Source organism: Prionailurus viverrinus, chromosome A1 (genome assembly GCF_022837055.1).
Source record: "Prionailurus viverrinus isolate Anna chromosome A1, UM_Priviv_1.0, whole genome shotgun sequence".
Lineage (NCBI taxonomy): Eukaryota > Metazoa > Chordata > Mammalia > Carnivora > Felidae > Prionailurus > Prionailurus viverrinus.
Window position 1 is genome coordinate 210,989,606 of NC_062561.1, and position 25,760 is coordinate 211,015,365.

General features: G+C 36.2%; 1 protein-coding gene and 1 non-coding gene across 4 annotated transcripts in view; one reads left to right on the forward strand and one right to left on the reverse strand.

The window, feature by feature from the left end:
• NIPBL (NIPBL cohesin loading factor) overlaps positions 1-25,760 on the reverse strand; it is a 200,684-nt gene that overhangs the window by 9,418 nt on the left and 165,506 nt on the right. For all 3 annotated transcript variants that reach the window (XM_047848786.1, XM_047848778.1, XM_047848793.1), the window contains 10 exons: positions 14,704-14,812; positions 13,044-13,180; positions 8,876-9,016; positions 8,662-8,755; positions 7,890-8,044; positions 7,282-7,372; positions 5,659-5,832; positions 5,044-5,234; positions 3,389-3,496; positions 1,691-1,891 (listed from right to left, as the gene is read on the reverse strand). In XM_047848786.1, coding sequence (XP_047704742.1) covers positions 1,691-1,891; positions 3,389-3,496; positions 5,044-5,234; positions 5,659-5,832; positions 7,282-7,372; positions 7,890-8,044; positions 8,662-8,755; positions 8,876-9,016; positions 13,044-13,180; positions 14,704-14,812 — 1,401 coding nt within the window. The remainder of the gene's footprint in view (positions 1-1,690; positions 1,892-3,388; positions 3,497-5,043; positions 5,235-5,658; positions 5,833-7,281; positions 7,373-7,889; positions 8,045-8,661; positions 8,756-8,875; positions 9,017-13,043; positions 13,181-14,703; positions 14,813-25,760) is intronic.
• On the forward strand, positions 11,697-11,798 carry LOC125147552 (small nucleolar RNA U13). The gene has a single exon (XR_007145239.1). It is a non-coding gene; the product is annotated as a small nucleolar RNA U13 (small nucleolar RNA).

Consider the following 25,760-nt stretch of genomic DNA (forward strand, 5'->3'; position numbering starts at 1 on the left):
ATTCCAGTTATCCTTCGACTATTCTTACACAGCCTCATTTATTACTTCTTCACGCTTCTTTCCTTTCCTACCACCATCATAATAGATCAGTCCCTTGTTACCGCTAGTGTGAACACAATGCTAAAACATCCATGTTCCTAAAAATGTTCTTTGGCACCTGTCCTCATTACTTTCATTCAAATGCTTTTATTGGTTTTTCACTGTCTACAAGATCTTCCATAAACCATGCCTTATTATGACCTTTCTGCTCCAGTCGAATAACAATCTATTCATTATTTCCAACACATTCTTATCTTTGTGCCTTTATTATGTTTTTACCCCTGCCTTAAATAGTAGGTCCATCTCATCTAATTCCCAGGCCTTCAGTGATCTGTTCCTCCTCTGACATCCTTTCCTGGAAACAGGAGACGGCACTGCATTATGACAGCTGAATTTCCAGCTTAGCATTGCTCATGCTGGGGTGACAGAACATCGAGCTAGTGACAGACACACAGCAGGCAATGAAAGCACACAGGAATGAAGCTCAGGAGAAGAGATAGGGACTAGAGCAGTATCAACAGTATAAACCACCTGGCACTCAAAATACGCTAACCTTATTTATTTCCTTTATCATGTCTCCACAACTGGAGGGAGGTAAGATCCATTGAGGGCAAGAGCACTATATCATTCCATTTTCCACTCCTAGCATGATGTCCTACATACCATGAAAACTTAATACTGATGATGACATGATGATGATGATGGTCATGGTGATGATGAAATGGTAGTCCAAGTACTTCTGAAATAAGTGCTTGTAATATTTATCTACTAGATCACATATCAAAAAATTTCATGTAGTACTTAAAAAAAGAGGCCTAGTAAGGTATCTACATTCTGGTAATTTAAATTTTGTTTTATTGAAAAAAATCTGGTTTTGGGATAATAACAATCAACTTGTAAGTGATTAAATACAAAAAATATTTCTTTTGTTCTTTTCAAAGCTTTACACACACACACACAGACTAACTGGTAAAGCTCTATATGGGCAGATACTAAATCTGTCCTATCCACCATTTTATCTTCATCTCTTAGCACAATGACTACCACACGTAGCAGGTGCTGAATAAATATGTGTGTAAAATGAATGAATAAATTAAGAGGTAAGCTTAAACAACAGAGCCTTCTATTTTGTTCGTTTATGGTCCTGGCCAATGCAACTTGTGCAAAAAGCCCAAAGGTCAAAATTGTAATTACACACAAGTGGGCTCTTTATTAAGGAAGTCAAGTTGAACGAATAAGGACTTCAGTAGCCAAAAACCTGGAACAGTTATTCTAATAATATTTGACTGTAGCAGGAATAAGTGAAGTCTGACCTTATTTATTGAAGTAACTTATCCTCCAAAGTGATAATTTAAGTGCTGTACCTTATTTAAAGTTATGCTTAAAGGAACTATTATCAGAGTTTATACGATACTCAGTATGGAGACACAGTTATACTTTATCGGTCACTGTATTTATATTCCATGTGAAACTTCCCCTCCAAATTTGACTATATACCTTGTAATTAATATAAGAAGATGTAAAGAAACACATATTTAATATAGTCACTATTATTGACTAAAATGGTCATATTTTCAAAATGCTGACTACTTTAGGCATAAAATTTTATAGAACATTTATTTTCTTAAAATAAAAAGGTTTTTATGCTTACTGCTGTGTCATCAAAGAGGTTGAGTAAAGAAATTAGAAAGGCCCGTCTGTGTTGGCGATTTCCACGGATCATGGAGTAAAGATGTGAACACAAAGCGCTAGAGGACTCGTCTTGTCTGAAACCCCTCACAGGATCTTTTAGGCATGTGTTGATTGCCTGTTGTACCTGGTAGGACATCTTCATACCAGCCACTGCTTTCATCTGAAATCAATAAAAGGCTCATTTTTGTAATGGAAATTAAGAGTCAAGTTAAAACTATACTTTGAATATTATAAGCAGAGGCTAACTCCACTGTTTAGTTTTCTTACTTAAAATCATAAAATCATGGAACTCAAATGCTGTAAGGAACATCAGAGATCATCTACTGCAACCCCCTTGTTTTATGTAAGAAAAAATCAAGACCCAGAAAGCCATTACTGCCAAGATCACACTGTAGGGACTAGAACCCAGGCATCCTTACTTTTAGTCCAGCACGCTTGCTGGACTATCACCTCTAGCTCAGTTTTAAGAGTTAATTTTAAATGAGAATAAAAAGCTTGGGGGACAAACTCAGTTGCATGTTTAGAAGTAAATACAGTAAAACCTTGGATTGTAACTTGCTCTGTGAGTGTTCTGCAAGATGAGCAAACATTTTTTTTTTTTTAATGTTTATTTTTGACAGAGACACAAAGGGTGAGTGGGTGAGGGTCAGAGACAGAGGGAGACACAGAATCCAAAGCAGGCTCCAGGCTCTGAGCTGCCGGCACAGAGCCGGACGTGGGGCTCGAAGCCATGAACTACGATATCATAACCTGAGCTGCAGTTGGACGTGTAACTGAGCCGCCCAGATGCCCTGAGCAAACATTTCTAATAAATTTTAACTTGATAAACGAACAATGTCTTGCAATACGAGTAGTACATGATGCCAAACATCACATGATCACAACTGAGCCAATGGTTCTTCTGTCTCTCTCTCTCTCTCACTAAGGGATCGTGGGTGATCATCTCCCATGCTTGGATGCTCGGTCTCAGGCTTCGGTGTTTGGCAGAAATCAGTGATCTTTCAGAACGTTGGAAGGTGCCCACAACTGGCACTAGTGTATTTTTTGGTCACTTCAAAGCACCTATGGACAGTCCTTTGCTTTCCATACAACAGCAAGCCTAGGAATGCTTTGCTTCATTCTAGGTCAGGTTGCTTGCAGATAGACCCTTTTCCTCTGCTGTTTTATTGCCAGTTACATTACAATATATGACAAGAGTTCATTAATACCATACCGTAGTCAACATCCGTGTGAGTGTACACAATGTCTCCCATACAGAAAAAGATTCCAATGAGCCAACAGAGAGCAGTGATTCCGTTAGTGATAGTGAAAGTTGTCCTACACAATAACCCTCCTCTCTCGTCTCCTTCACACCAGCCATGAAGGTTTTCAAAGTAAGTGCAGGTTAATTTATTGTAATCATTTTATATGAATATTTTTGGGATGTGGAATGAATCATCTGAGTTTCCGTTATTTCTTATTGGGAAATTCACTTGGATATGCAAATGCTTTGGATTATAAGCATGGTTCTGGAACAAATTATGCTCGCAAACCAAGGTTTTACCGTACTAAGCAAAATATGTTATTCTAATACGAAGATGGGCAGGACCTTTATCAACGAAATGGTATACCGAAGAAAGATGTTTAAATTTAGGTTATACAATTTAAAAATACATACATGAATGAATCCAGCATATTTTTTGTCGATTTCCACCAGTTGCTGATCAGCCTTGTTCCTCATAGCTGGTTCTGGGTCTGTTCCCATAGCAATTAAATATGGTACACACTAAAAATAAAAATAAAGAGTTTATAAGGCATCACAGTAGTAAAAGCTCTGTATGTCTCATGACATATGTTAAAACTTGCTATATAACTGGGATATATGAATTCGGCTTTATAGGCCTTCCTATAAATGTCATGTTTTAGTGTTCTTTTAAAAATGATTAATCTTCCCTTAGATTTACCTTAAAGGAAAAAAACAAAACAACAACAAAAAAAATGAAGCATCAGCAAAAATACTGATGAAAAGGAAACAATTTCTGTGTGAAGTAAAGGTTCTTTAATCATACATAAAGGGCTCCTACACTAAGAATACCCACTTAAGATTATGATATATAATGCAAATGTATAATCCAGTAATTTTCCAAGCTTGACTGAATTTGCTATGTAAAGATAATATAGGGCAAAATATACTTTGCCTTTCATACTCAAAACCAGAAAAATATAAATTTTTTTGCAACACTGATATAGGGCTTCAATGATCAGACAGTTCGATAGCTAGTGTTCTGGTAACAGCCATATTTACTGGACTTCTAAGGTCAAGAAACACCAATACTATGTTAAGTGAATCTGAATCAGCAGTGAGGAGACCTGAAAACAAACAAACAAACAAACAAACAAACAAACAAACAGCTTAAAAAATGTCAACACAGCACTAACTGAAAAGGATGATCATGGATTAAACCCTGACTTGGGGGAAGAAAGTCCATAAAGAATATTACTGGCTCAGCTGGCAAAATCTGAAAATGGACTATATATTAGATAACACTGTATCAGGGTTAAATCTCATGAATTTGATGACTGCATTATGGTGTCGTAAGAGAATGTCCTTGTTTGTTCTTAGAATTCATCAGTGTGTTTTATTTCAGGACACAGGGAAGAACAAAGCATACTCACATATAGCATATTTTAGAAGTGCCACAAAAAACAGGCAAAATAAAAATTTTAAAGGATACAGGCTTTTGGTTGTCTAGTAAATTCCCTTCTGTAGCTTATGGTACTCTCCTGAACATGTCAGACAGTTATACACTACTACGTCAGCATCAGCTGCCAATTCTCAGTGATGCTAATATATCTTTATTATGTCAGTTAGTCCTCACATCAGTGTGCTGAGGTATTAGGTAGGTGGTATTACCTCCAACTTACAGATGAAGGAACTGAGCTTAGGTAATACGATTTACTTTTCTATGGACTTACAATACACCCTGTTAACAGATAATACTCTGAACCCCAGTTAACTCTCTTGACATTACAGGCTATTGGTTCTTAGGGATAAGAGTCAATATGGATTAAAACAAACCATCCCTACTTAGAAAACTGATTCCAAGTACATATTCTACCAATGTAAACTGGAAATGTGTTCGATAAAGACAATATTATGAACATATGGGTATTTTACAGTAACGACAACCTAGGAGATGGATTCTTTTTTATCCTGAATGGATAAAAAATTAACAACTAAGATGAATAAAGAACTAGTATTGTATAATCACAATGTCATCAAATGGTAACAAATCTGGTTCTTTCAGTAAGTGCTGCCACTATCAGACTCACCTGAACTGGATGGATAAGACCCTGGTTTAGCGTCAATGCAATGACATTCAGGGCAAAGTGGCGTACACTTGACTGGGTGTGAAAAAACGCCTCAAGCACCTGTTTGAGGTAAAGCTGCATGATGGAACTACTCATCCCTGAGGACACATCACCCATTTCTTTTAGATCTTCCTGTTTTGCAACTTTCTTCCCTGCAAAAGGAAGTAAACATATTAAGAACATGTGTATCAACTTTACGAATTACACCAAATTAGGCCACAGCCAAAAGTACAAAATTATAGGTAGTACTCTGGCTCAATGGCTCTTAATCTTTTGTGTGTGTGTGTGTGTGTGTGTGTGTGTGTGTGTGTGTGTGTGTGTGCGCGCGCGCGCGCGCGCCTCTGTGAGAGGCACCTGATGAGAATTACAACCCCTATCCTCCTGCAAAATGTTAATATATGAACATGTGTTGTTACATCATATAATACATATTATGTATACACATTACACATGTATATAGATACATTCGTATCTATCATATAACAGATAAGGAAATTCAGGTGTCTGGATTAAAAGAGTCGGACAGTATTCTAACTCTAGCCACAATGTGAAATTTAAAAATACATCTTCACTTACAGTCTCTGTCTGCTTGTTGCATACGTGTATCCTCTTCTTGTAGGTAGGTCTGGAGGTTTTTTAACACTTGTATTTTTAAATTTACTGAGGAGTTCTTATCAGATAAAATGTTATTATATAGATTTTTCACCTCTTGCTCAAACATTAGACTTGGATGCTGAATAAAGGCAAATCCTAAAGAGACAAAAAAAATGTCTTGACATATTCATATTAAAATTAAATGTAATACTTAATGAAAATGTTTATAATTTATATGAAAGAGCTCCTTTTCAAACATTAAAACTTAAAATGACCAGAAGAATATATGCTAGTGGCCTTACCCAGAGAAGTATTAGAGCAGGTACTTCTTTCCCCATGAATTAAAAACAAGAAATTGCATTTCAAAGGAGAATTTCACACAAGAGGAAACCTTGAGGAGGGAGCAGGGCCTAGTGGCTAGGGGAGTGGATTAGGAGTCAGGTGTCTTGGGTTCTATTCCTGGTCCACCACTGACTTGTAGTGTGACCTTGGGTGAGTCACATAATCTCTCTGTGCCTCAATTCTCCATCTGTAAAATGGGGACAATAATATTTACCACCCACCTACCTCAAAGGGACGTTATCAGGATTTAAGAGGTAACGTCTGTAAACATTTTTTAGATCCCTAGAAGGTACTACATTGGCATTATTAAATAAATAAATAAATAAATAAATGTGTGTGTGTGTATATATCCATTTGATGAAACAGAAAAATTCTAAAATAAACTACAGCTAATAATATCTTCCATTTATTTTTATGGCATTATAATGAAGCCACAATGCTGAATTCTATAACCATAAGTTGATAAGTAGCAAAATAATACTATTCATGTTTATTTGTACAAAACACTTATTTATGTAAGACAAGATGAAGATCCTTAATGATAGCAAGTATTATTGATGCCAAATACAAACTAAACTCAAAGCATAGAGTGATCAGATAACTAGTCCAAGGTCACACAAGCAAGATGTCATTGATTAACTGGTCTAGAGGTAGTATTTTGTAGACAGTGCTACTTCTTCAAGTTGAAATTTGCACTATTTGTTCTCTGGATTAACACTGTAAGTTTACCCACTTCCTATAACATATGTCCAGACTTAATATTCAAAGGTACACATTTGGCTTGAAGTTAACACTATTTCAATAGAACTTCCCTAAAGTAAGTGATATCTGAATTTTTAGTTGATTTGCTATGAAAGGGATGAAGGAGGACTAAGATTCTAAGATTTAAGTTTATTTAAAGAAATCAGTAAACATTTAATAAGGTTTGGGTAACTAAAATTTTATTTCTCATTTTTGTTCAAAAGACTAATACGGACCACTGTTCATGCATATTAAATTATAAACATTGTTAATGCTACCAAAATAAAATTTCTCTGATGAACAGAGTAGTTACATGACTTGCTCAAGGTCACCTAGAAAGTCACTGGCTGAGCCAAGAATGGAACCCAGGTGTCTTAATCCCCAATCCTATAGTCTATATACCAAATCCTACTGTGAGTAGAAACATACTTAAATAAAAAAACAGTGTAGACTCACAATATTTCCAAATTTGCTCAACCTCTCAAACAACTAAAATTATAAAGAAATTTAGACTTAACTTACCTAGACCAATGATGGCTTTTGTTTGTACTTCTTCATCTGAATGTTTTGTAAAATACATCAGTAATTCAAGTACTTTATCCTTTATGTTAACCTAAGGGGAATAAAAAAATACTTTAATGTGTATGAAGAAGAGTAACTTCTCTCAGTTTTCAATTATAAAAGAAAAAGCCTAAAAGCAAACAATGAGAATTTCTGCATGTGAACTTTACTGAAGAATAAATCACAAGTTTATAAATCCATAAATTTTAGAATGGTGACATTCAAAATAGAAGTGTGTGACAAAGAAGCTTGTGTAAAATGCAAATTAATGTACTGCTCCTTCATTGAGGAAGTTAAAAAAAAAAAAGTCAGCTGCTTAACCCAGTGTGTCTACTGTTACAAAGCTGATATAACTTGTGTAAGCTTCTTATGACAAATCAGTAACAAACAGCTGGTTGATCAGAGGCTAGTCTGAGGACCAGGTTTTGGGTAGCACTGCTTCAGAATTCTCATTAAACCAGACTACTATAAAGCTGCTTTCATCCTGGGTCATTAGTAATTTTCAGTTCACAGGGTCACACAGTCCTATTTTTTTATAGCATACTAAGTAATTAATATTAGAATCGTACCTTACTGTTGCCTTTAAAATCTTCTAGATCAAAATCAAAATGCCGACATAGTGCTCCAACAGTGAAAAGGGATCTAAGAAGTGCTGGTTTGTTTGTCAGAAGTGAAGTGTTATTTGGATCCTCCTGGTGCTGACTTTTTAATTTTGAAATGGCACCTAATAAAGATAAGTAATGTTGAATTATCTTCAAATAATTATTGCTACGTTGTTAGAGTTAAATTTTACTAATGTTCTTAAGAGTCACACACATCTAGAATTATGACAGAATACCTTACAGCCTAAAAGAATTAATATAAGAAAAAAATGGTATTTAAATTTTATTTTACATAGTGGGCAGAAAACGGACCAATAGTTACTTATGAGGTAAATTACTGAAGTGATTATATTCAGTTATTAAGGAAATACAAAAGATACTAGAAAATATTGCTTCTGAGACAATCACACCTCTTAACAATTCGCTTGATGCTGTCTTTATCAGATGTGTTTTTAAATTTTTTTCAACGTTTATTTGAGACAGAGACAGACCATGAATGGGGGAGGGTCAGAGAGAGAGGGAGACACGGAATCTGAAACAGACTCCAGGCTCTGAGCTGTCAGAACAGAGCCTGATGCGGGGCTTGAACTCACGGACTGCGAGATCATGACCTGAGCCGAAGCTGTACGCTTAACTGACTGAGCCACCCAGGCGCCCCTATCAGATGTGTTTTTAAAAAGGAGCTAGACGCACTACAGGATCCATCAGAATAATTTCAAAGCCCAGGCACTGAACTTACCATAGTATCTATTGAAACAGGCCCACACAAATTTAAAATTTTGTGTCACTTTATTTACAACTGCTCCCAGACAGCTCACACAATGTTGCACTACCTAAAAGATAACAAAATGTTACCATTTAGGCAAGAGTTAAAGACAAAAGTAAACCATATGATTTAGCTAGCATTTGTGAATTTTATACTAATCAATAGAGACGGTACACTGAATACTTACAGTCATGCCATATTTGATGATAAGCTTCATTAAATCTTCTTCAATAGTAGCAAGGAAAGTTTCACTTGGATGCTCCATCAGTGGTACAACCAGCTCCAGGATTTTTGCAACATTGCAGATAACCATGAAATCATTTTGTGTCTACAAGGATAAAATCAGTGTTTTATGAATATCAGAGTCTGACAAGAAAGTTTATACACTTTTATGAATTTGAGGGTTGAGGTATTATGAATGTCAAGTTTCAGTAAAAAAAAAAAAAAAAAAAGACTACCAGATGCTTTTCTTTTAATGTTTATTTTGAGAGAGAGAGAGAGAGAATGAGTGAGTGGGGCAGGGATGGCGGCAGGGGAGGGAGGGAGAGGGAAACAGAGAATCCCAAGCAAGTTCTGTGCTGTCAGTGCACAGCCTAATTCAGGGCTTGATCTCATGAACTGTGAGATCATGACCTGACATGAAACCAAAAGCCGGACACTTAACTGAGCCACCCAGGTGTCCCAAAAAAAGACTTAAAAAGTTTTTTTAATCTACGTAAGGAAGAGCATAAGCCAGTATCAGGAACCTGGATTCTAGCTCTGCCACTAAGTTACCATGTAACCTTTCAGTCACTTAATCACAATGGTACAGTTATTCTTTTTTTCCCCGAAAACGTTAACACAAGCCAATTCTGAACAAAGATGTTTAACTCTTAACTGAGTATTTTACCAAGACTGATACTGTTTTTTCAGATCAGTATTTTTCAAACTGGGGTATGTTAACTTAGTATTTCTCAACTGGAGGTGAGTGTGTCCCCATGCAATATCTGGCAATGTCTGGAGACCTTTTTGTTGCCCCAAGAGGGGAGTCGGGGGGTACTACTGGCATCCAGTGGACAGAGGCCAAGGATGCTGACAAACATCCTGTAATGCTCAGAACAGTTCTTGACAACAAAGAATAATAATCCAATCCTAAATGTCAATTGTGCTCAGGTTGAGAAGTCTTCTGTTAACCCTTTTTACGACAGATGAAAATACAGAATCCCAGAACTAGATATGACTTCTTTATTTTAAAATTTGAAAAATTAAATTTTAATATTAAAAAAGTTTAAAACTTTTATTAAAAACTAGACAGTTTAAAAAATAGGCAGAATATTTTAAAAAACCAAAAGTTTATTAAAGAATTTATAATAAAGTCTCTTTCCCCAAAAAAAAAAAAATCTCTTTCCCATCCCCCTATCCTCTTGTTACCCAGCACCCCTGCCCGAAGGCAACCAGTTACTAGTTATTTTTGTGAAGTAAGACATTCAATATATGTTTTTATTTAGTCAAGTTAATCACTCTTTATTCTTAGCAACAGGTTACTGACATTCATTTTGAACTTTTTTGAGCTGATTAACACGTGCCCACCTGACATTCATCCATCCTCTCATCATACCCATAGGATTAAGTAAAAAAAATAAGTAAGATGAGTACTTCTAAGTAGCACAGAAACCTTGTCGTTCCTTGCTGTCTCCCACTTCCATGTGCTTTAAGCAACAAGGGATGAGTTACAGTGGGTCTAGGGAACGAAGAGTTTTTGTCAAAATAAATTCATCTGAGAATCACAGCTAAAATTTTACTTTGAATTACTCTTATCAGCCTAGAAAATCAAGTAAAAGAAGTATCTTAAAATCTAGAAGAAAAATTTAAAGACGGAAATCGTGAAGGAAAAGAACAAAAGAACATAATATGAAGATAAATATCTGAAATGATTATAACATAAGATGTTTCAACATCTAAAAAATTTAGACTAAAGAGTTTCCAAAAAAAGGAAAGAAAAAAAGCCCCACCAATTCAAAGGTAAAATGGTCAAATGACATATAAATATACATGTACACATACAGTCAAATCACAGATAATTAAGTACAATTGGTTAATATCATAAAAAAGATGCTCAATCTTCTTGGAAATCAAGGAAGGGAAAATGAAGCAAAATGAACTATTGCTTTGCACCTGACTGGCAAAGAGTGTAAAAATGACACAGATGGTCCTTCACTGGTTTCCAAAGAGGCTCTAAAACAAGTCCACCAGCAATCAGGAAAAATCTATTAAAAACCCAAAACCAGAACCAAAAGAACATTCCCTTAATCTAGCAAGTCCATCCTGTAGGATGTATCCCAAAGAATAAAAAGCACCAGTATTTAAAGGTATATGAATAGGAATGTTTGTTAAGGAATTGTTTTGTAGTCCCTATCAATAGGAAACAATGTAAATATCTGCCAAATTGGGAAATGGTTAAATGTATCATAGAATATCCATAAAATGGATAATCTATCCACATACAATACGTATATGTATGATAGGTATATAACATAATCGGATTCTTTAAAGTTTATTTATTTTGAGAGAGTCAGAGAGCATGAGCGGAAGAGGGGCAGAGGGAGAAGGAGGGAGAGAAAATCCCAAGCAGGCTCTGCACCTTCAGCCCAGAGCCCGACACAGGGCTGGATCCCATGAATCATGAGATCATGACCTGAGCCGAAATCTAGAGTCTGACCCTTAACTATCTGAACCACCTAGGCACTCCATAACCTGATTTTTAAAAACCCAGTCAACCAGTTATATATGTGTGCATGTGCACAATTACAGAAGCATGGATATAGTATGTAGGATAATCCAGGTTGTTTCTCCTGAGGTGAAGAAGAATAAAGATGGAGGTAGGGTACAAAAAACAAACACTTAAATGTGTCTAACACATAGGAGATGGCCTTATTTATATAAAAACTTCATGTGTGTGTATAAAACGTTCTAACATTCATCCTTCCTTTTGGCATACCTACAGGGTCAAATAAAAAATATATTTATAGATCCTTTTGTAGTTCATAAGTGTGATGATTGGGTGTTCATGCTATTATGTGAAATGTGCCTCTCAAACCTTGTTACAACCTTGGCACATTACCCATCTGACATGATAAAAAGAACATTTATGTATGTCTGCATGCGAGTGTGCGCACTCGCACTCGCACACACACACACACACACACACACACAGAGATTACACAAAATGTTTTCAAAGTAATCTTGCTAAAAAAAAAAAAATACTGATTCAAACAAGGGCCATTTATGCAAGTTTCGTTATAGTCCTAGAAGCAAACAGACATGGGGTTGAATTCTAACTTGGGACTGGTTAGCTGTGTGATACTGGGCTAGTTATTTATATTCTCAAAGCTTCAGTTCCTTATCTGTAAAGCTGAGATAATAATGATAATACTTCACAAGGTAAATGATATAATGTACGTAAAATTTTTCACTGTATTTGGCACTGTGTTCAATAAATATTAGCCATTATTATTGGCCATAGAATACATATTAATCAATTTATTTCTGAATTTAATACAAACCCTAAAGATAGAATTAGGGTCTCAGAAATTATTATAATGTTGTTTTTATACATATTTATCTTCTGGTTCTTAAAATTTCTCAGGACATCCTGAGGTTTTTCATCTAGAACTTCCTAATTTAGATCACCAGAAAACCCGACCACAGCAGCAAAACAAATCTTGTAGAGAAAACAGTTAAAATTAGCTCCTTAGGAACACTGGGGACATGGTTAGTAAAAGAAACTTTACATTTTAAAGTTTTTAGAATATTTCAAAATTTAGTGTTTGTAACAAGCCATTTAACTCACCATGCTGTCATATAAACTGTTGGATTATTTTATATAAGCAATGTTTTATTTGATTTTCACATTTTATCTTAGAATAACAGAGTATGTGCAATATTAATTTAATACAGCCACCTAACATCTCTGATATACTAGATTTTCCATATTCAACCTACTGATGTATTAGAAAATAAATATACTCAAAATATATTGAAATGACAAATGAAAAGCAAATTCAGAATCTAAAAGAGTAAATTTCTGAGTGAGAGGAACTCTGCCTCATTCACTCTTGAGGTCTTAACAATAGTTACAACATTTAGGAAGCATTTAATAAGCATTTAACTTGAGGAGCTTATGGAGAAATGAAGTCAGAACTTCATTTTTAATATATCAGAAAAATGATGTCTTATATAACTTGCCACAAATATTAGAACATATATTTGAGTACATGACACAGTCGATCATTTAAAATGTGGATGACACAATGTGAATTCTAAATTTAAAATACTACATGGTAAGACATAAAAAAAGAGGACAGCTCTATACTTACACTACATTTAGTGGTAAGGTATGGCTGCATAGTCATGGCATGCTTAACCATGAGCTGAGGTCTTATTTTGCTGAATAAGAACAAAGTGGTTATGCAAGCTACCAATCTTCCAGAATTCACACCTTTATTGTCAGAGTCTGGAAAAACAGAGAAATAAGATACTAAAATACGACAAGGCAGTGGAAATTATACAGATTATTTAAATTACTCAATATTATCCCCTGAACTGATTCAGTACATACTTCAATAAAAGATTAGCATTTCTTATGATACTAGACTTCCTACATTTTTTTTAATTATACATATTACATACATTAAGAATAAAAGACCAAAGAGGCTCCACTATGCAAGGCAAATTTTACACTGAGTGGTGGAGGACTGAAGTTAAAAAAAATAGAATGAGTTAAGTTTAGGAATGGGCTTTTGGGAATAAACATGGTGTTTCTTATATCTAAAAATGGATGGAAGTCAGTATGGGCAAGTTAGCAAAGCAGGACAAAAGCAATTTAGCTGAGGTGATACCGTGTTTGAAGGCACTGGGAAAAAAAGCAAAGCTGCAGCGGGAGAAGAATGTTAAAAGACTGGAGTGACAAATTAAGAAGCTGGACCAGGGCTACATCAGAAAGGTAAACCCACTGCTGCTCCAGTGGGAGAAAAATGCTGTTAGTTAGGAGATACAATGGTTCTTAGGAGGCAAATTAGTTTTTAGAAGAGATTAACAATTTTCAACATTAAGTGACAACAGTATCACCCTTAAAATCTAGGAGAGGCAAAAATAAGGGAAACAGAACTAGGAGATAAAAAGAAAAAGAGGTACACATGGAAAATGAAAAAAAAAGTTAAAGAAAAAAAAGGCATAAAAATATAAAGAATACCAACAATTTCCTTAGGTGCCATCATGGTACCTCTGCAAGAGGCAACTGGCCCCCAATTCTGGAGGATGACCAAGGCTGACTATTGTTCCTCATCAATGTACATTAGGAGATGGGAAGTAATGTTAGTCTTGGGTGCTTTAAGTAAGAGATTATCAATTATAGCTTTTACAGTTTTATATATTTACTTATAATCTGATTAATAGCTTCAGATTTGTGACTGTTAAATAATGTAATAGATAATATAAAATATTAAGCATTTAAGGAATTTGTCAATTTAAAAAATATTAGCTGCTTTATCTAGCTCAAGATTAAGCACATTTTACATAACAATTATAAATGATATTAGGAATGTACTACAAATCTTTTAAAAACATTTTTATAATAGTTAAAATAGTTTCATTTTGAGAGAAAGTTTTTTGTCATTTAAAAGATACCAAACAGTTTTAGGATGAGTGCAACTAACTAAATACATATTAGCCCCTGGACTTTTACGTCTGTACAACATGACATCTAAAAGATATGTAGAAGAGATGAGGCCTAGGCTTTTATTATACTGCTCTAGGTAATCTTAGTTAACCTAAACAATATAATCTAGGATGTAACACCAAATGAACAACAACACACAAAAAAAACCAACCAAACAAAAAAAACCCCACCTTCATTTAAAAGTGAAGTAGTTAATTATTAGGCTAAGCAGAACCAGAGGCAAAATTGAGAAATGTGCCCAAAGTATTTTAAAATATCTTATAAAATCAACTTAATGACCAATATATAAAATGTCTTACCAGCTAGAGATTCCTCATATTTAAGAATGTGCTCAACTAGGTTATCAACAAGTTGAGTACAAGCTTTCTTCACAGGTTTATATGAGGAATCCTCTTCGGACTTCAACAACTATATATGTATATATATAAAAAAAAAATCCCAGTATAATTATTCATTAGGCAATAATAATATAAACGCATTAAATGTGTCCATAAGTAATAAGCTTTTCAATTTGTCATTAACAATATGGAAAATGCAAATAAACAAAAATATATAGCAAATGTTTTAAAGTATCTTAAAACCAGTAATTTATAAATACTTTCAAGCGATGTTAGTATGGAGTATTTAAATTGCTGTGTGTAGGAACTGAGGTACGATATGAGAGAAATGAGAAAGGTGACCTTCCTTAATGCCCAATGCTAGTTGAAATATTTTAAAGAATTAGAATTCTACTCCTCATTTCAAATCCTTTGATATCTCAAAAAAGTAAGAGTTAATTATACTTTCTATATAATTATAACGTCATCTGAATTGCATCTTAAATTTTAAAATTATAAAACATAAGGCTAGATTTCTTTTCTGTATTATCCTTTGCCAAACTATTAATAAACAATGTTAGAAAAGTGTTGGGAATGATGAGATGAGGAGAAAAGATCGGTCTAACTACGGCCAAAAAGTAAAACCAATTCAAACTTTTACAATCACAGGTCAGTTGTAAAGTCATCTAAGGTATATGTTTTCTTAATACAGATTAGCAAATACAACTTTGGGCTATAAAGAAGTTGAAGTGTATATGTGATTTTCATGAAGAGTTCCAGTGCTGTCCAATATAACTTGCTGCAGTGATGGAAATGTTCTGTATCTGTGCTGTCCAATATGGTTGCCACAAGACAAATGCAGCTACTGAACACATGAAATGTGGCTAGTACGCCTGAGGAGTTAAAATTAAATACAAATAAAAATTCAAATTAAGTTTAAAAAACACATGTGGCTAATATTGGAAAGCTCAAGTTTAAACCTTCACTACAAGATGCATGAATGATTAAAACAGTTGACAGCAATCAGAATAACATAATGCATACACTGCCCTCATCCTCTTCAATTTAAAGAAATAAAGAAAATTTCAATTTTTAGTTTTTTCTCTGTACAGCAAATTCTCCTTGTCCTGCTCTATAACTCAATTCCTTAAGCAGCTATTAAAACTGCATGCTAGCCTCTTCCAGGCAGGAGCAGAAAATAATCACCTCTTGTTTTTTCCTCTCCAAGATATAAAGTGTACACAATAGTATAAATACATATTGCTATGTGCCCTTTTAATTGATTTACTTACTGTGAACCCAACTCAAAAACATTTCCATAAACCTTTATTTCCCAATGCACTCCCCTTTCCCTTATTCCATCTTTCTGTTTCACTTCAAGGTAACCATTATCAGGAATTTTATAATTTTTTTTTTTTGCTTAAAAAATGGTGTCAGCTGTATACTGTTCATAATTTTGCTTCATTTTCAACTTTCTAAAAGGTATTATAGTGGACGTAGTCTTCTGTAGTCTTGCCTTGTTCACTCAACATTATGTCCCTAACTGTAATCCAGGTTGTTGCAAATGACTACATTTTATTCATTTGAACTGCTATACAACAGCTACTGTGTGTCAATATTGCAATTAATTGATCTATTCTGAAGACAGGTTAATTACACTTTTTTAGTGGCACTAGCACGAGCACTCTTTTTATCTGTCTCCTGGCACACATATGCGAGGTTTTCTTGGGTATATACCTTCAAGTGGAACTGCTAGGTCACAGGATATATAAATGTTAACTTTATGAAATAATGCTATATTTTTCAATTTCGTTGTATTTTCTCAGTTAGTAGTAAAGAGATATTGTTTAATCCATCTCTTCTCCCTCATTTGTTATCACCTGATTTCTCAATTTTTGCCAATGAAATGGGTGTAAGATATAGTACTGATTTGTATTTCCCATATTAATAACGAGGTTGAACACCCTATAGGCCATATATGCTATTTCTTGTATGAAATGCCTAATCATGACTTTTACCTATTTTCCTACTTGGAAAATTATGTTGATTTGTAGGAGAGGAGTTCTTCACATACTCTAAGGATCCTTTCTTACACATGTGTATCAAATATCATTTCCTAGTTTGTGACTTGTGTTAAGATGTCTTTTGATTAAAAAATTGTACTTCATTCTAATGCAATGAAATTCATCAATCTTTTAAGGTTAATGGTTTTGGAACTTGTTTAAGAAATCCTTTAGAAATCTTTCCCTACAGAAAGGTCAAAAATATATTCACATATATTTTCTTCTAAAAGTTTTAAAGATTTTCTTTAATCTATATGATGTGATTACTGAGTTAAAGTAGCAATCAATTCTTTCTTTTTTAATTTATATGCAGGTTAGTTAACATACAGTGTAGTTTTGGCTTCGGAAATAGAACCCAGTGATTCTCTCTTACATATGACACCCGGCCCTCAAAAAGTATCCTCAGTAATGCCTGTTACCCATTCAACACCCCCTGCCCAGCAATCCTGTTTGTTCTTTATATTTAAGAGTCTCTTAATGGTTTGCCTCCCTGTTTTTATCTTATTTTTCCTTCCCTTATGATCATCTGTTGAGATTCTCAAATTCCATGAGTGAAATCATATATCTTTCTCTGACTATTTTGCTTAGCATAGTATCCTCCAGTTCCACCCATGTTGTTGCAAATGGCAAGATTTCATTCTTTTTCATCACTAGGTAGTATTCCATTGTGTGTGCGTGTGCGTGTGTGTACACACCGCATCTTCTTTATCCATTCGTCAGGTAATGGACATTTGGGCTCTTTCCATAATTTGGTGACTGTTGATAGTGCTGCTATAAAACACTGGGGTACACGGGCCCCTTCAAATCAGCATTTCTGTATATTTTGGATAAATTCCTAGCAGTACAACTGCTGGGTCATAAGGTAGTTCTATCTAAAAAAAAAAAAAAAAATTCCTTACGGATAAGCCAATTTTCCCAGCCCTATTTACTGATAAGTCTATCTTTCCCCCCATTAACTGCAGTGCCACTTCTGTTTTATAGTAAGTATACCCCTTCTGTGTGGAGGCTGATTTCTGGGCTCTGCATCTTGTTCCTTTGGTCCATTTAGTACCACACTATCTTAACTACTGTATCCTTAAAACTAAGTCCTTATATTTGGTAAGGCAAGGTAGTGCTCCTGCATTTTCAGACATGACAACTGTCTTCAGTTCTTTGCTTTTCCACATATATTTTATAATCATCTCAACATATTTATGACTATTTTTTCCTTTCTTTTTCATTTTTTATGGTATTCTTCTTTTTCTTCTTCTTTTTTTTAAGCAGGCTCCACACCCAATGTGGGGCTCGAACTCATGACCCTGAGATCAAGAGCCACATGCTCTACTGAGCCAGCCAGGGGCCCCTGATGACTATTTTTTTTTTCTTTTTTTATGAGATCTCTCTGAACATTTTTCCATTTTGCATGATTTTCATTTTAGTTTGTAGTTACTCTGTCATATTTTATTCCTAGATTATTGGAAGTTATTATTCAAAGGCATTAAATTTTATCGAAAATTTTCCCTGTGTCCCTGAAATGACTACTTATTTCTTCTTCTTTAGTGTTAAATCACACACACACACACACACACACACACACACACACACACTGATGTTAAACCAGCATTACACTTACACATGCATAAATGCATGTATATACATAAAAAGATGTGTGCACGCACACACATCTTTATACATCTTATTTTTGATACATTTCAAAGTAAATTGTAGACAATATACTCCCCCCCTCCTTTTCCCTTTCGAGATAAAATTTACATGAAATGACTTATATATTTGCTCAGTTTTGTTAAGTGCATTCATCATTACAACTCAAACTCCTATCAGGATACAGATCATAAAAAAACAAAAAACATTAAAAGGGGCGCCTGGGTGGTTCAGTTGGCTATGTGTCCAACTCTTGATCTCAGCTCAGGTCTTGATCTCAGGATTGTGAGTTCAAGCCCTATGCTGGGTTCCACGCTAGGTGTGAAGCTTACTTAAAAAAAAAAAAAAAAATACAGAACAGTGATCTACATCTTTAGCTTATATCAGAATCATCTGGAGAGACCATTAAAACACAGAATGATGGGCCCACCTTAGAGTTATTGAGGTAAAGCCTTAGAACTCATATTTCTAACAAGTTGCAGGTAATTTCAGTAACTTTTAGAACCACTAATATAGACCATTACCATTATCCCTGAGAATTCCCTCATGTTGGGGCACCTGGGTGGCTCAGTCAGTTATGCGCCTGACTTCGGCTCAGGTCATGATCTCACAGTTCATGGGGTTGAGCCCCACATAGGGCTCTATGCTGAAAGTCTGGAGCCTAGAGCCTGCTTTGCTGCGTCTCCCTCTCTCTCTGCCCCTCCCCCACTCCCTCTCTCTCTCTCTCTCTCTCTCTCTGAAAAATAAAACATTAAAAAGGAAAGAAAGAAAGAGAGAGAGAGAGAGAAAGAAAGAAAGAAAGAAAGAAAGAAAAAAAGAAAGTTCCTTCATGTTACTTTCCAGTCAATCTCTGAACCCAGCAATTGCTCTTCTGAGTTTTTCAGATACAGATTAATTTTGCCTCTCCTAGAACTTCATATAGATGGAATCAGAATATGTACTGTTCTGTGTAAGGCTTCCTTCACTCTGCATAATATTTTTATTGTGCTCAAGTTGTATGTATCATCAGTTTGTTTCTTTACGATGTGAATACTATTAAATTGTGAGGCTATATCATTATTTTTATCCATTCACTGGTTGATAGAGACAGAGACGGTATTTGATTATAAACAGAAACGAAACTGCTCCTTAAACACTTTACTTAGAAATCTCCTCAGCTAAATATCCAATTTCATGCTTGAAGTTCTACCTTTCACAAAACACTAGAACAAGAACACAGCTCAGCCAAGTTCTTTGCCTCTTTATAACAAGGACTGCCTTTTCTCTGTTGTCCAATAGCAAGTTCCTCATTTCTACCTGAGACCTTATCAAAATGGCCTTTACTGTCCATATTTCTACCAACATTCTGTACAAGATTGTATTTATTCTCCAAGAAGACAAAAGCTTTCCCTACAGCTTCTTTTCTCTCTGAGCCCTCATCAGAACTGCCTTTAAATGTCTCTTCATAGCGGTATCAGCTTCTTCTAGTATGCACCTCAAAACTTTGCTAGTCTCTACTGATTACCCAATTCCAAAGCCACTTTCACATTATTTGTTTCAGCAGCATCTTACTTTTGGTTCCAATTTCTGTCTTAGCTTGGTCTTAGCTTCCAATTTCTGTCTTTGCTGCTATAACAAATACCACATACTAGGTGACTTCAACAGAAATTTATTTCTCATAGTTCTGGAATCAAGGTGCCAGCGTATTCCAATGAAGATCCTCATTCTGGCTTGCAGATGGCTGTTTTCTTATGTCCTCATTTGGCAGAGAGCAGACAGATCTCTCTTGTGTCTCTTCTTAGGAGGGTACTATTCTGATTCATGCTGGCTCCACCCTCATTACCTAATGATCTCTCAAAAGCTCCATTTCCTAATATCACACTAGGGATTAAGCTTCAACATATGAAGTTTGGAGACATATAAACGTTCAGTCCATAGCATTCTCTGAGAAATCCTCTTGAGGAAGGAGTCCCATACTCTATGGAAAATATACTGTTAATCTTTTCCCCAACTTTCCCCAAAAGGACCTATGGTCCTTTATCAGGTTAACTGTACATTGGAGAAAAGGAAATTATCAGACCTTTTAGGGATTATTAGATGCTGGTTCTGAACTGACACTAATTCCAAGAGACCCTAAAGATCGCTGTGGCTCAGAGTGAAGGGTGGGTGGTTAGAGGTCTGGTGGTCAATGGAGGTATAACTCTTGTCTGTTTCAGAGTGAGTCCAGTGGATCCCCAAACTCATCTTATGATTATTTCCAAGTTCCAAAACACAAAATTGGAATAAATATACTCAGCAGTTGACAGAATTCCTACATTGTTTCTTTGATCTGTGTAGTGAGGGTTATTACGGTGGGAAAGGCCAAGTGGAAACCATGAACCAGGAAAATAGTAAGTCAAAATACTACATTACACCAGGGACTATTGAGATTAGTGCTATCATCAAAGACTGGAAGGATGCAAGGATGATAATTCCCACCAGATTCTCATTCAGCTCGCTCATTTGGCCTGGGCAGCAGACAGATGGATCTTGGGGAATGACAGTGGATTCGCAATAAGCTTAACGGGTAGTGATTCCAACTGCAGCTGCTGTACCAGATAAGGTATTATTACTTGAGCAAATTAATACATTCTTTGGTTACCTGGCACCTTCTGGCAGATGCTTTTTTCTCCATCCCCATCAAAGCCCACCAGAAGCACTTTGCTATCAGCAGGCAAGGCCAGCAATACACTGCACTGCCCTACCTCGGGCGTATATTAACTCTCCAGTCCTATGTTATAATTCAGTTTGCAGGATCTTGATTACCTTTCCCTTTAATAAGATTATCACAGTGGTTCATTACATTGATGATATTATGCTGACTATACTTGGTGAGCAAACAATAGCAACCACTCTAGACTTATTGATAAGACTTGTATGTGTCAGAGGGTAGGGAAATAAATCCAACAAAATTCAGGGGTCTTCTATTTCAGTGAAATTGCTGGGGTCCTAGTGGTGTGGGCTCTGTTAAGCTATCCCTTCTAAAGTGAAGGATAAGTTGTTGCATCTGGCATCTCCTATATATAACCAAAAAAAAGAGGCACAATGGCTAGTGGGCTTTGGAGTTTGGAGGCAACAAATTCCTCATTTGGGTGTATTACTCTGGCTCATTTACTGAGTGACCCAAGATGCTGCCTGTGCTGAGAGGGGCCCAGAACAGAACAAGGCTGTGCAAGAGATCCAGGCTGCTATGCAAGTTGCTCTGCAGCATGGGTCAGATGATCCAATAGATCCAATGGTACTTTAAGTGTCAGTGGCAGATAGGGATACTGTTTCAAGTCTCTGGCAGGACCCCGTAGGTGGACTGCCTGCAGTACAAGCCCTTAGGATTTTGGAGCAAAGCATTATCGTCCTCCATGAATAACTACTCTCCTTTTGAAAAAGAGCTCTTGGCCTCTACTGGGCCTTAGCAGATACTGAATGCTTAGCCATGAGCCACCAAATTACCATGTGATCTGAGTTGCCCATCATGAACTGGGTATTACCTGACTCACCAAGACATAAAATTGGGTACGCACAGCAGCAGCATCAAACGGAAGCGGTATATATGTGACTGGGTGAGAGCACATCTAAAGGGTATAAGTAAATTACACGAAGAAGCAGCCCAAATGTCTATGGGTTCCTATTCCTGCTATACTGCCTTTCTCTCTTCCAGCCTGTACCTATGGCTTCATGGGGAGTTCCCGGAGATCAACTCACAAGGAAGAGAAGACTTAGGCCTGGTTTATAAATGGGTCTGCACAATATGTAGGACCATTCCAAAGTGGACATTTTGTAGCACCATCGCCTCTGTCTGGGACATCCTTGAAGGACAGTGGTGAAGGGAAATTCCCCCACTGAACAGAACTATGAGCAGTGCACCTGGCTATTCACTTTGCTTGGAAGAAGGAATGACCAGATATGTGATTACATATTGGTTCATGGGCTATGGCCAATGGTTTGGCTGGATGGTTAGGGACTTGGAAGGAAGATGATTAGAAAGTTAGTGACAAGGAAATTTAGGAAAGAGGCATGTGGATAGATATCTCTGAATGCATATAAAATATAAGGATATTTATGTCCCACACGAATGTTCATCAAAAGATGACCTCAGCAGAGGAGGATTTAAATAATCAAGTGGACTGGAGGACTCATTCTGTAGGTACCTTCTCTGAGGATATCAGCCTCTCTCCCCAACTACTCTTGTTCTTGCTCAATGCACTCATGAACAAACTGTCCATGGTGGCAGGGATGGTGGTTACACATGGATTCAGGAACACAGATTTCTGTTCGGGAAGGCCAATGTGGCTGGCCCATGGCCACTGCTGAGTGCCAATCTGTCAGCAGTAGAGACCAACACCAAATCCCTGATGTGGAACCATTGAACCATTCCCTGGATGAACAGTCAGTTACTTTGTAAGCACGTTGATTATACTGGCAGATTTCCATAATGGAAGGGGCAGCATTTTGTTCTTACTGGAACCGATGCTTACGATGGATACAGATTTGCCTTCTCTTCATGCAGTGCTTCTGCCAAAACTACCACTTGTAGCTGTATTAGAATGCCTTATCCACTGTCATGGTATTCTACACAGCATTGCTTTTTATCAATCAAGGAGCTGGCTTGATAGAACATGGAATGGCCTTTTCAAGACTCAGGTATAGCACCAGATAGGTGGCAATATCTTGCATGGATGAGGCAAGATTCTACAGGAGGCTCTATATGCTCTGAATCAGCATCCAATATATGGCGCTGTTTAGCCCATTACCAGGATTCACAGTCTAGGAATTTTCAAGGGGTGGAAATGGGAGGGGCATCACTCACAATTAACTCCTAGTGACCCACTAGCAAAATTTTCACTTCTGGCAACTTTATGCTTTGCTGACCTATAGGTCTTAGCTCCAAAAGGAGCTTCTACTGGGAAACACAACAATAATCCCACTGAACTGGAAGTCAAGTCTGTGACACAACTACTTTGGGCTCCTCATTCCTCTGAATCAACAGACAAAGAAAGGAATTAGGGTACTATCTGGAGTGACTGATCCTGACTACCAAGGAGAGACTGGACTAATACTCTATAATGGAAGTAAGGAAGAGTCTGTCTGGAATACAGGAGATCCTTTAGGACAACTCTTAGAATTACCATCTTCTGTGATTAAAGTCAATGGAAAACTATAACAACCCAATTCAGGCAGGACTACTAATGGTACAGACCCTTCATGAAAGAAGGTATGGGTCACCCCACCATAATGAAGACCAGGTGAGGTACTTGTTGAAGGCGAAGGGAATACAGAGAGTAGGCAGTAGAAGAAGGCAGCTATGACCACATTACAAGGTATAGAAGCGAGAATTTTAGTTGTCATAAGCATTTCCTACTTATTTTGTTATGAATAGTGTGTGTGTGTGTGTGTGTGTGTGTGTGTGTGTGTCCAGAGACAGAGGAGAAGAGAAGAGGAGTGGAGAAAGAGCAAATAACGCCCCCTCCCTGCCTTTTTTTTACCCCAGTCTGACACCATGGCTCCCTCCCACTGCTCACTTTTTCTCCCCTTTTATTCCCCTACCATATGACATAAAAAGTATGGACTTCATATCATAGTAGTTAAGCGTTGTTAATTATAGTATTTAAGTTACTGGGTATCAGGAGAAGAGTAAACATCACTCAAGGACTTTACTTTTTCTTATGGGAAAGATGTTAGTGCATTTTCAGTTCTATGCAGGATAGCTGTATCATGTTAGATGGAACTATGATCTCATTATTGTTATTTGGAAATGAAGTATGGTTTAAAGAGATATACACAGGTGCCATGTTGACAAAGGGGATGTGTGATAGTTAATTTTATGTGTCAACTTGACTAGGTCAAGGGATACCTGATTATTTGGTTAAACATCACTTCTGGGTTAAAAAAAAAATTCTGAGTACTGGTGAGGGTGTTTCTAGATGCGATTCGCACCTGAATTCGTGGACTCAGTAAAGCAGATCACCCTCTCCAATGTGGGTGGTCATCACACAATCGGCTGAGGGCCTGAATAGAATACAAGGTAGACAAAGGAGGAAATCAACTATTCTCTGACTACCTGAGTTGGGACATCAGTCTCCTCTTGCACTCAAATTGGGATTTATACCATCAGCTACCCTGGTTCAGGCCTTCAGATACAAACTAAACTATACCCAGGGGCTCTTCTAAGCCTCCAGCTTGCAGACAGCCTCCATAACTGAATGAACCAATTCCTTACAATAAATCCTTTTCTCTCTCCTCCTCTCAGTATTCTATTGGTTCTCCTTCTCTGGAGAACCCAATACATGTCCCTTCCATGTCAATTCCTGGCCCTCTGAAACGACTTGTTTGAGTTTTTCCAATATAGATGAGTTTTAGCCTCTCCTAGAACTTCATATAAATGGAATCAGAATATGACTGTTATGTGTAAGTCTTCTTTACTCTGTGTTATGTTTTCATTATTCATCTAAGTTGCTGTATGTTTCAGTAGTCTGTTCCTTTATGATGTGGAGTACTATTAAATTATATGAATATATTAGTTTTCCTAATCATCCATTGGTTGTTAAAGTATTTGACTGTAAACTTTAAGGAGATCTCATTTTAGATTACAAAGGCCAGGAATGCATGAAATATGGGTTATTCAAGGTTTTTCATTGCTTATATTTTCTTATAAACTAAAAAAGGACCATTGAGTGGCACTAGAAAATCAATTCAATTTCTGTGTACCCTGTCATAGTGCTTTAAACTAAATGGACTACTGTTTAGAAAAAAGAAAAAATCTATCTACCTAAGGACTTTCATGATAGAAATTTTTCTTTTATGTGCTATTGAAAAATGACAAAAACCTATGGAATCATTAAAAGTTTTAAAATTATGAATTCATTAAAGGTTATAAATTATAGGGAACAAATCTGCATATATTTAAAGTGTGTGTATACATAGCATACTAACAAAATTTAGTTGGCAGACAGAGTTTGGGGCATGTCTGAATTTGAAGGTGTTTCATATAGTACTCTAAGTTTCCCTAAAAAAAAAAAAAAAAAAAAAAAAAAAAAAAGAAAGAAAGAAAAAAAAATAAAAAAAACTTCCATGAATTGGAAATCAATGACCTATAAGAAACTCACTCAACACAAAAACAAAATGAGAAATAGCAGAAACTAAAGAGAATGGAATATGTAAATAAGCTCATGTGGAAATAGTTAAGTATGTTAATTCTTTTTTAGAAAAACGTTTATTTTTTGAGAGAGCACGCAAGCAGGGGAGGGGCACAGAGAGAGAGAAAGAGAGAGAATCTCAAGTAGGCTGTATGGTGCCAGTGCAGAGCCCGACATGGGGCTCAAT